General features: G+C 41.0%; 1 protein-coding gene across 3 annotated transcripts in view; it reads right to left on the bottom strand.

Moving 5' to 3' along the window:
• The window catches only part of phkb (phosphorylase kinase, beta), a 97,804-nt gene that overhangs the window by 65,797 nt on the left and 19,367 nt on the right, over positions 1 to 12,640 (bottom strand). For all 3 annotated transcript variants that reach the window (XM_054770105.1, XM_054770106.1, XM_054770103.1), the window contains 3 exons: positions 9,896 to 9,995; positions 3,208 to 3,315; positions 2,944 to 3,024 (listed from right to left, as the gene is read on the bottom strand). In XM_054770105.1, the coding sequence (XP_054626080.1) occupies positions 2,944 to 3,024; positions 3,208 to 3,315; positions 9,896 to 9,995 (289 nt within the window). The remainder of the gene's footprint in view (positions 1 to 2,943; positions 3,025 to 3,207; positions 3,316 to 9,895; positions 9,996 to 12,640) is intronic.

Below are 12,640 nucleotides of genomic sequence, written 5' to 3'. Positions count from 1 at the left end.
AAGCTTCCTCCCTCTATAAACGTCAGAGTGATAGGGATAGTACACATTGTTAGAGCAACAATTTCAAATACTACTCAAGTGAAGTTGAAGACAGCAAAAGGTACCCTTGATCTGAGCCATGCACATATAGATTTTTTTTTTTATTGGCCCATCGCACGTTCTAAAAATATAATTTAAGTACAAAATATAAACACTCGTAATACTGTGAGGAAAAATAAGGTCATTTTAGCAGCGACATTAGATGTCAAACCACAAATAAAGTTGCCATTTTTGGAAAATTAGGTTGCGGAAAAAGTTACAATGTTACGACAATAAAGTCAAAATATCATAATCAGAATCACGAGAAAAAAAATGTACAAGAAGAAAGTTGAAATAGTTGGAAAATGAAAAAAAACTGCTGTAATTTTATGAGAATGTAGTCCAAATACTAAAAAAAAGTTTTTTTGCGATTAAAAACAAATCCGTAATATTATGAGGAAAAAATGCATTAAGGTGAAAAATTAAACAAATAAACACTGTTGGGTTTTTTAAAGTCATAATATTTGGATGAACAAAACACAAAGTTGTCATTTTTTTAAATTAGCAGCACTAGAGTAGTCAGTGTACAGCTTGCACAGCGGCCTGGATTGACTGTCCACCAAAAAAGACTCACACAAACACCCAGCTTCACACTGTTGGAGTTCATGTTTCTCCTCGACCAACTGCGACACTCGTTCTGTGACGCGACCACCGCTACCTGCTCACTCGTGTTGCCAGCTATTTAGCCAAGTTCACTGTGGTTTGCTGAAGTATGGAGGCCTGCAGTCACTTTTGGGAGATAGCGTGTGCAGTTGTTGACTTATTTTTACACTTATATGGAATTAACATTTACAGGATTTCCCATAAAAAAAAAATTGAACACTCGTCTGTAACGAACGCAGCCTCCGTTAACAGACACAAACTATCAAACCTCAAATGGTAGGAATAGAAAATGTGTTGTGTCTTGAAGGCTTTGAATCATTGAAAAGACCTGAGAGTAAAAGGTGTGTGTGTGTGTGTGTGTGTGTGTGTGTGTACTTGAATGATTGTAGATGTAATCTAAAATGACAAAGCTGCAGGGAGAAGCAGCAGCGAGGAGGAAGACTTGCTGTTTGTCTTCTCGTTTTGGAGTGGAAATAAAATGGACGGATGAAGAGGGGGGGATTAAGTGTTAAGTATCTTAATGGCATCTTAATGGACGCCGCTGGCCACCAGCCGCACACGTAAACACGCACGCTCACTCCTGCCAAGTATGTTTTTTTGTTTTTTTTTTACATGTACTGCATGGATACACACGCTGCAGATTAAAAGAACACCGTGAGAGACATGCAGTCTAACGCCACACTGCGAGTGAAAACAGCATCTGGGAGGAGGTCGATAGAGCATCTTCAGAGGATTGACAGCAGCTTTCTTGGCAGCTTTTCTGCAAATGTTAAAAAAAACAAAACAACGGGTGGAGAACTACTGCATTGCAGCTTCCACTTCCACATTGAAAACCAGCAAGCCAACTAATTGGATAAATGATGTTTATTCATCATTTTGTCTCATTCAGGGGAACAAAGGCTGTGAAAAACATGCATTTTTTTCCATATTGTTTATGCGTTGGCACACTTGCTTGACTCCCCCAGGTTCTCTGCTACGCACTGGTGACTTTTTAATGACGTTCTAACAGTTCAGGTGGTGTGAAAAAGGGTTTGCCCCCTTCCTGATTCCTTATTTTTTTTGCATGTTTGTCACACTTAAATGTTTCAGATTGGCAAACAAATTTACATATTAGTCAATGACAACTGAACACAAACTGCAGTTTTTAAATAAGGGAGAACAAATATCCAAACCTGCACTGCCCTGCTTCACGCCACATCTTAAAATGACCCCCAGAGCTCTGTCTACTTGCTGCCAATCAGGCAATCAAACAGAGCTTTAAGTTTGATCTAGATCATTTCTACTTCTGTTACTTGGTCCAAGAATGGATTGCGTTCGACCTTAGAGGTGCCACTAGAGATCGCTCTGATATGCTGTGATGTATTACCCGGCCTTACCTTCCTCAAAATTCATCCCCGCATCCTCTCCTGCGATTTTCGAGGGAACGTGCGGTTACGTGTTGCCATGCGGCGTGATCATGTTGGACGTGTTGGCATTGACAGATCATGTAAAGCCATTCACAGCATCCACATCACAAATGCATGAAAGAGGAGGATCCTGCAGGGGGAAACGTGATGGCTTTTTCCACACTTGTGAGGAAAGCTTCTGTACGTATTTGAGAAATGAGACGCATACATATGATTTATACGCTGTAAAATATTGTTTCCTTTCCCACTAAAGCTGAGTATAGCATATACAGTACAGTGTATTTGAACCAGCGACGGTGTAGTTTGCAGTGGTGTGGGACTGAACTTTACACACTACAAGTATCCCATGTACAATTACCTTCATGTTGACTGAAATGTTTAATTAACGCCTCGATGACAGCGTCAAAACAAACATTATCTTTGCCAAAGGCCCAACTTCAGAAAGTAGCTCTCCTATTGGACGTCGTTAGACTGTGAACCTAATGAGTAGATTTTACAACCTTTGGCGGCGGCGTTTGAGGTGAACGCTCGTATTTCAAACACGGGGTCATTAATTCAGGCCGTGCGCTGGCCAAATGTAAACAAGTTTCGCATCAATGGCGAGGCTTTCCTTCCGTCGATGCCCAAAGTCATTATTAGCACGCGCACGTGCTGCCAACTGCATGCACAGCTCAAACCTTGCAATGAGGAAAAAGCGAAATTAAAGCGATTCAGCATTCACAACCCTGCAAATTCGTTGATTTTTGGTCAGGACCATTTTTTTTTTTTTAAATCTGACACTGACTGATGGAAAAATAGAATGTTGGTCCGAGCCTCAAGTAAACACGGATCACCGCTGGCAGCCATGTTTGTTTACCTCATCTGTGTTGTAGATGATCTGCAGGCCGGCGCATATCATCTCCACCAGGTAGAGCAGGAAGAGGGAAACGGCATCAATCTACGGACCAAATAGACACACATGGCTCCGTGTGATGCATCGACACTCGTCACTGGCGCCGCAAGCCAACTTTGAAGCCTTCAGAAGGCTAGACAGTCCCGTCCTGAGGTGCTGACGCTGCTTCCGTAGGCGGCGTTTACCCTCAGTTTGATTTGGCAATGGTGACATTTTTGATAAACTGACCTGCAGGTGGTGGTATTCGCTGTAGGTGTGGATCTCATCGCCCGTGTCCACGTTGAACATGGAGTGAAGGCACTTGGAGGGGCTGGGGTCCTGTTTGAACTGTTCAACCTATGAACACACACACATAAAGTCAAACATTTACGACTTATAGGCTCGTAAATTTGTGACTTTTTTCTCGTAAATGTACAACTTTATTCTTGAAATCACAGATTATTTTAATACTCCGTCGTAACAGGCATTGTCTGAGACATGAAAAGGTGTGCCCTTTGGCCTTGGGCAAAGGTAATATTACGACTTATTTTCTATAGTCTCGTAAATTTGTGACTTTTTTCTCGTAAATTTACAACTTTAATGTCGAAATCTCCAATTATTTTAATACTCCGTCGTAACAGGCATTGCCTGAGACAGCTATGAAAAGGGGGAACTTATGTGACCCTTGGCCACTGGCAAAAGTAATATGACTGTAATATGACGCTGTATTCATTATATCTGGCGATTTCAACCACTGTAACCTCAGGACTGTCCTCCCCAAATATTACCAGCATGTGAGCTTTCCCACAAGGGAAAATAACATCCTGGACCAAGTCTACTGCAACATGAAAGGTGCTTTGAAGGCTGTTCCAAGACCCCACTTTGGAAAGGCTGACCACATCTCCATATTCCTTTATCCAACATACAGACAACTTCTTAAAAAAGCTCCCCCTGTAAGTACAGCAGTTAAAGTGTGGAATGAAGAAACTGATCAAGTACTTCAGGACTGCTTTGGCTGCACAAACTGGGATGTGTTTAAAACTGCAGCGGGGAGGGAAGATTGTACTGTTGATTTGGATGAATATGCTTCTGCTGTTACTGGCTACATTAGCACATGTATAGAGACTGTTACCACCACCAAGTATTACAGAAAATACCCTAACCAAAAACAGTGGATGAACTGTGATGTAAGGGCTAAGCTACGTGCTCGTTCGACTGCATTTGTCATGGGCACCGCTGATGACTACAAAAAGGCCAGATATGACCTGAGGAGGTCCATACGGGAGGCCAAAAGACAGTACAGACAGAAGCTGGAGGGCTACTATTCCACCTCAGACCCTCGGCGCATGTGGGCGGGGCTCCAGCACATCACAGACTATCGACAGCAGAGTAGCGTAGCCACGTCCAGCCAAACCACACTTCCAGATGAGCTGAACGAGTTCTATGCCCGCTTTGACACCCAAACTTCTGATGAGCAGAGAGGGTGGCTGAACCTGGGGAGCACACAGGACGCACCTCTCATGGTGACATCAGCTGATGTGCGCAGGGTTCTGAACAAAACAAACCCACGAAAAGCAGCAGGGCCAGACAACATCTCAGGACGTGCACTTCGGGTTTGCTCATCAGAGCTAGCTGATGTGCTTGCTGACATATTTAACCTGTCGCTTGCACAAGCATCTGTACCGACCTGCTTTAAGTCCACCACCATAGTGCCCGTACCCAAGAAGAGCAACGTGACCTGCTTGAATGACTATCGCCCTATAGCACTCACTCCTATTGTCATGAAGTGCTTTGAAAGAATAGTCATGACCCACATCAAAAAGAGCATCCCGGCGGCAACTGTGGACCCTCTACAGTTTGCATATCGCCAGAACCGGTCCACGGATGATGCAGTCAACACTGCCATCCACACAGCCCTTTCTCACCTACAGGGCCAGGACACATACGTCAGAATGCTATTTATAGACTATAGCTCCGCTTTTAATACAGTCAGCCCCCACAAACTCACAAATAAGCTCCTCACACTTGGCCTGTCTCCCTCCCTCTGTAACTGGGTGTTTAACTTTCTCACAGGCAGACCCCAGTCAGTCAGAGTCCACAACCGCACATCCAGCTCAAGAATTGTGAGCACTGGGACCCCACAGGGGTGTGTGCTGAGTCCACTCCTCTACACGCTCTTCACCTACGATTGCGTGGCCTCCCAGAACAACACCAGCATCATTAAATTTGCGGATGACACTACAGTCATCGGACTGATCACTGGTGGTGTTGAAACATCATACAGAAGAGAGGTGGCGGACCTCATAGCTTGGTGTCGTGATAACAATCTCCTTCTCAATACAGATAAGACTAAAGAGATGATCATCGACCCAAGAACAAGGGAAAAGGAGCCACATAGACCCCTGTTTATTGGTGAGACTGAGGTGGACAGGGTGAAAACCTTCAAGTTCCTTGGCACACACATCAGCGAGGACCTCACCTGGTCTCACAACACCCAACAAATTCTGAAGAAGTCCCAAAGGAGACTGTACTTCCTGAGAAGACTGAGGAAATTTGGCATGTCCACCACAATCCTGAGTTGCTTCTACAGATGCACCATCGAAAGTGTCCTTACCGCCTCCATCACTGTTTGGTACGGTAACTGTACAACACGTGATAGGAAGGCACTCCAGCGGGTGATCAAGACCTCACAGAACATTGTTGGGGCAGCCCTCCCCTCACTGCAAGACATTTATACATCTAGAGTCCTACGCAGAACACACAACCTCATCAAGGACAGCACACATCCACACTCATTATTCACACTCCTACCATCAGGCAGACGCTACAGGAGTTTGAAGTCCAGGACCACAAGGCTGGCAAACAGCTTTTACCCACAGGCCATCAGGCTTCTCAATGAAGCACTCAGACACGCCGCACGCAACACACACTCATAGCACTTTATTTATTTATTTATTTATTTGTATTATTTACTTGCATTAATGTCTCTTCTGTTGTTGTTGCTTAATTTCTTGGTATTTATGTATATGTGTTTATGTTTCTTATGTTCTTATTCTTTCTTGTGTTTTTCTTTCTTTTCCTTGGGAGAATGAACAGAATAAGATTTTCATTGCATGGTATAACTGCTGTTTTACCATGCACATGACAATAAAACTCTCTTGAATCTTGAATCTTGAATCTTGAATGACGACTTATTTCCTCGTAAACTTGCAACCTTTTTCTGGAAAAGTTGTGACTTTTTTCTCGTAAATTTAGGACTTTTTGTCTAATAAATTTGCAATTTTTTTTTTCAGAAAATTACGCCTTTTTCCCGTAAACGTACAATTTTATCATCAAAATATTTTTTGTCAATGCAGCCCATACTTCGTCTTAAAAATGAGAGTGATACCAGTTAAAAAGATAAATAAATAAAAATGAAAATAAAACTTGCTTGAAATTTGACACAAGATTGCAATGTTTTTTTAAAATGGATTCTAAATATAGATTATGTTAGCGGAACCACTTCTAGGTTGCTGTTTAAATGTGAAATGAGGTGAAAGGAAGTCTGCAAATGTGGGCTACGGCTGCTTTATCGTCTCTGAGGGGAGGACCACCGTCCTCCACTTTGTTACAGAAAACATTTATTCCTCAAAATAAATTAAAGCGTGTGGTCATGGTGTCTACTGTAATACAGCATGAGGAACATGAGACTATGATGTGTGTGTGTGTGTGTGTGTGTGCGTGCGTGTGTGTGTGTGTGTACATGCGCTGGGCCACCATGTGTCCCCTTCGTCACACTGTTATAAATAATTGTCTCTTTGTCCCACTTTCACCTCATTTGTTTCTACTCTCCCTGGCTCACTCCATCATCACAGCGCCTCCTCCTCCTCCCATCTTTCTCCTCCGACTCCTCTCGCTCCACCGCAGCTCCCAACGTTCACCCGTCTTCACTCATTTCTTGGCCCACCTCACCCTGGGGGAGGCCACCTTGAAGAAGCAGCACTGCCTGCTGTCACACAGCCGCCATTACCTCCGACGAGAAAGATTTTGAAGGTGTTTGGGGTTTGATGTTTCCCCCACACCCCCCCAAAAAAAACTCAACAAGAAAAGTGGGGCCGAAACGTAGCGGCAGATCCAGAAAAAGAACATGAAAAACAGCCAAGTTGAACTGGAAATTTTCCTTACATTTTTCTGTGTGAATGAAGCATAAAACAAAATAATACAAATAAAATCTAATAATATCCTGCCAGGTTTCTGTCAGCTTTTTTTATATTTGACATTTATCTTTAATATTGAATATTATTTCTTTCAAATTCTATGTATTAATTCATATTTTTTTATTGGTTTCATCATTTATTCACTCATTTTTTAACACTTTTTAAAAATCTATATTTATTTTATTTTCTATGTACTGTATGAATTTATTATTTGTTAATTTATCCATCCATCCATTTTCTATACCGCTTCTCCTCATTAGGGTCGTGGGGGCATGCTGGAGCCAATCCCAGCTGACTTCGGGGGACATTTCATTATTTTCCATGTTTTCAGTTATTTTCATGTAGGGTTTTTATACATTTTTTTTATTTACTTTACTTGCAATCATGCAATGTTCCTTGTTTTTCCATTCCTGTATTCATTTATTCATTCATATTTAATATTCTCATTTATTTTATATTATTTGTATTGTTTTTTTATTTATTCTTTGTCATTGATCTTTTTCTTTTTTCATTTATATTATTATTATTATTGTTATTCATAGTAGTAGTATTACTATAAAGAAATAAGTATTATTTATATTTTATGTAGTATTATTTATATTTTATATAGTATATTTATATTTTATATATATATTATATATATATTATATATATTATATATATATATATATATATTATAACACTGTATTTGCATTTCATTTTATTTCTGATATATTCATTTATTTTGTTGCTATTTACTTATTAATACTTTTAAAACACTTTTTAAATTGTATCTGTTATTTTCTGCGCATTAATTTATTTTTTATATTTATTAACTTTTTTTGAGACTTTTCCCCATCAGCGCATAATTTCTCCACTACTCTATTCTTTTTCACCCACTATTAAAACACTTTAACATTAAAAACAGGAAGTAAGCAAACTAGCAGTAATTGCTGAGACATGGAGAAGGGGAAGGTGTGCAAAACACTTCCGTTAAGTTCCCTTGTGTGAATTTAATTTGTATTAATTAAGACAAAGTAACCCGTTAATAAAACTTAATGATTCATTCGTCGTCATGCCTGCCTTCCTGACTGCTGAGGTTAAAAAAAAAAAAAAAATGAAAGAAAGCCCGTGCAACCTTCGATCATGCACAGTTTTAGCAACAGCGTGGACAAAGCCACCTTTGACCCCCTTCCGAGCTCCAGTCAGAAGAAGGCCGGCCGTGCGTTGTGACATGTGACCTGCGGAGTCACTCCTCTATTAAAACCTCCGTGTTCTCGGTAAGCGATGGAGACAGCGCTGTAACTGATGTGTGATTAAAATGTAAAATGTAAACGCCGCGTTTTAATTAAGAGCGGAGCAGCTCTCGCCCCAAATTAGGTCACCGGGGTCACGGCGAGACGTTGACGCTGACACATGCTGCGTGGGCGCAAGCAAGCAAATATGTCACCCATACGGTAATCAAAAAACATTCTGCTACTACTCCTGATAACAGCAATAATTAATTGTGTTATAATATTATTTTCCACTTTGTATATGGAAAGCAAAAGTTTGGAGACACTTTCTCATTCAAAACGATCCAAAAGTGTCTCCAAACTTTTGACCGTAATAATTTCTACATCTGATACAAACATCTCACGTTTCCAGCATGTTTTTTTTCTGACAGTATATCTGGTCAAGCAACATGACTATAGGAAGTCAACTTGGCTAGGCTTTCGAGTAGTCCGTGTACAGCTTGTGCATCTAAACGAGTAAACGCACAACCATGATCGTCTAAATAGCTGGCTCCAACGCAATTGAGTCTTGCCTACAAGCGCGGTGGTGGTAGTGATATGCTCCAGGGCTGCACGAGTGCTGCCGGCACCAATGAACTGCAGCTCACTGAGGCGAAAGATGAAATCCAACATGTTCTGTGGCATTGTGAAGCAGAAACTGGGCCGCAACGTGCACAAGAAGCCCAAACACACCTCCAAGATGATTAAATGCATTCCTCAAGAGGTGATTCTCAGGGCACTGAATCAGACTAGAGCTGTCCTATCTGGTCTTTGAGCATGAATGATGAAGCCTGCTAGGAAAGGTGGTTCTCAACTGGTGGGTCGGGACTCAAAAGTGAATCGGGGATCCATTCTGGGTGGATCACAGACAGCGAGTCAAAAATGACATTAAATGATGCAAAATACAACCGTTGCCTTACTAGTCTGCTACTCTTTTCAGTTCACGGACAATTGACGACGATTTTAGTAAAATATCAGATCTTGTCATCTTATTTGGTGCAATGTTTTATTTTCTTTTTTTGTTTACTTTGAATTTATGAATTATTTGCATGCAATTATCCTGTTCGTCCTCATTTTCTTGACAAAACGCCTGAATAAGTTCCTCTAAATTACAATTTGAACATGTATCAATGTTTCAATAGTTGATAAAGGCAATTTTAAAGGGCAAATACATTTGATTGGTTTGACTTAAAAGTACAAAAAATATAAATAAAATAAAATAAATGAAAAAACAAAAATGACTTAAACAAATAGGTTAAAAAAATCTGAATAAAAATGACGTGTGGGTCCCAGGTTGAGACCATTTGAGAACCTTCTGTTCTTCTGTTCAACCTGAACCGTCCATTTGTGATCTGAGAACACAACCACCTGGACGAATGATACACTGCTATACCAGCTGTACACTGACTACTCAAAACTCTATCTTTCAATAGTCCCTTGACGAGGGGACAAGAGGCCTGGACACACATCACGCCAAGGTGTGCTTACCTTATGAGCCTGCCTCATGTAGCAGTAGAGGATGCCTCGCATACACTTGATGGCGGAGTGCTCCAGCTCGTGGGTCCGCCCCATGTCATCGTCAATGCGCCTGGAACGCAGGAACACGCAAGAAGACATACGATGATTGTGTGAACATTACAACATCAAATATACTGTATATACAGTAGATACACCCTATGCTGGTTTGTTACATGGAGGAAAACATAACTCATTCAAATCGCAGACATTTTTCAAAAGACAACACCTTCAGTAGCAGCCATTTTAGTTGATTTTGACTGATCTTTCAAGGCAAACTGAATAGTGTTCTATGGCTATGTAAACATGGAACCTACCAAAAGAAAGATTAGACTCTCGTCTTTCATTAGAAAAAAAAAAGTTTGTTTCTACCTTTTTACGTTCTTTAGTAATCAGCAGTAGAACATAGATAAGTTTCAGGAAAATATCTGTTCCCTACTAATAAAGGAAGAAAACCAGCTTTTTGTGAAACAATACATTTCAAGCATAACTTTCACTTTGACACAATTATACTTTGCTTTTATGACAGCTCAACCATCCAAACAACTATTACAGTTGTTTTACATCAAAATAATTTATTTACAAATATAACACCATGAACTATTTACAATTTTCACACTTGGGAGTGAACTGTGTGTGTGCATGTGTGTGTGTGCGCGTGCGTGCGTTAAAATTTCCCTACAATGCGTAACCTTCTGCACACTACTCTCCTCCACGCTCTCTCACTTCCTCCTTCCTGTCATGTGTGATTCTTCATTGAAACAATACCCGCTGAGCTTTCAAATATACTTCTGCCACCTTGTGGTTATTAGTATGGCTTAAAAGTGCTCTGAAATGTTAGCACATTAGTACAGTGTTGCATCATCACCTCTTTTTGCCAAAAAAAAATGTATTTATACGCTTTTATAATCCCGAACGCCCGTCCCAACAACAAATTTCTCTAGTGGTTAGCACGTTGGCCAATACAGGAACAGCCTGGAGATCAGGAACTGGGCATTTCTGTGTGGAGTTTGCATGTTCTCCTCGTGTGCGCGTGGGTTTTCTCCGGGCACTCCGGCTTCCTCCCACATTCCCAAAAACATGCAGGTGAGGTTAATTGGAGACTCTAAATTGTCCATAGGTATGAATGTGAGTGTGAATGGTTGTTTGTCTATATGTGCACTGCGATTGGTTGGCGACCAGTCCAGGGTGTACCCCGCCTGTCGCCCGAAGTCAGCTGGGATAGGCTCCAGCATGCCCCCGCGACCCTAATGAGGATGAAGCGGTATAGAAGATGGATGGATGAAAGACGGGTGTCTAATGTTTCTTTTGGTAGGTTCCATGTTTATATAGCCATAGAACACAATATTCTGTGTGCCTTGAAAGATCAGTCAAAACCGTCCATCATGGCAGGTGCTGAAGGGGTTGTCTTTTGAAAAATGGCTGGAATTGATTAATTAGTTATTTTTTTAATAAAAAAAATAAAAATGTGATCCAATACAGTCGTATGCAAACGTTTGGGCACCCCTGACAATTTCCATCATTAATCCATTTATAAATCATTGGGTCTTTTTTAATGACAATTTTTGTTTTTTAATATATCAAATAACAGATAGAGTAATGGACAGAGTAATATTTCAGGACTGAAATGAGGTTTATGGGATTAACACAAGATGTCAAATATGCATGGAATCAAATTTAGATAGGTGCAAAAATGTGGCCACCCCAACAGAAAAATGTATATTTAGAAGAAATCTAACAGCCTCTAGATGCTTCCTATAGCCTCGAATTGTTGAACAATGCACAGTGACACCATCTGCAGAAAGCTAATGTTGTAGTTCTTTGGAGGTGGTCTGTGGGTTGTGTTTGACTGTCTTTGTCTGATATATTTCCTGGCCTACCACTTCTGGCCTGAACAATAACTGTGTTTGTGGTCTTCCATGTCTCATTATGTTCCTCACAGTGGAAAGTGACAGCTGAAACCTGAGATAGCTTTGTGTGGCCTTCTCGCAAACCATGATGTTGAACAATCTTCAGTTTCAGGTCATTTGACAGCTGCTTTGAGAAACCCCGTGTTGCCCGTCTTCACAGGAGATTCAAAGAGGAAAAACAAGGCTTAATGAGCTCACCAAAGCCATTTTGTGTTCCAAATAACCAGTGCACGGTAGATAGAGGTATGCAAATCAATGACAGGGGTGCCCAAATATCTGCACCTGTCTAATTTTGTTGTATCCAATGAACCTCATTTCACTCCTGAAATATTAACAATATGTCCAACAGTTATGTGGTATATCACAATATCACAAGCTCCCAACATGGAATCCAAAATGGAAATTGTCAGGGGTGCCCAAACCTTTGCATACAACTGTATGAAAAGCCCCTGAAATAGGCAGGATAGGACCCCTTTTAATATAATTGACTGCCATCTAATAGGATTAGCTCCTATGTGGATGAGTGCACTGACTTGTGCGTCACAAATGCTGTTTGTCACGTTTGCATTTCAGCTGTGTTTGCACTGTGTGTGTGTGTGTGTGTGTGTGTGTGTGTGAGAGAGAGAGAGAGAGAGGGTGAGTAGCTGGCACACAGCAAAGAGGTTGCACTAATAATGACTTTGGGCATCGACGTAAGGGAAAGCCTCGCTGCTGATGCGACACTTGTTTACATTTGGCCACCACGCGGTCTGAATTAATGACATTCATGATTTTACATGCGCTTTAAGTGCAACGGCGTCGGTCACGG

The sequence above is a fragment of the Dunckerocampus dactyliophorus genome, chromosome 3 (genome assembly GCF_027744805.1).
Source record: "Dunckerocampus dactyliophorus isolate RoL2022-P2 chromosome 3, RoL_Ddac_1.1, whole genome shotgun sequence".
Taxonomy (NCBI): domain Eukaryota; kingdom Metazoa; phylum Chordata; class Actinopteri; order Syngnathiformes; family Syngnathidae; genus Dunckerocampus; species Dunckerocampus dactyliophorus.
This window is presented reverse-complemented; position numbering and strand designations above follow the sequence as displayed.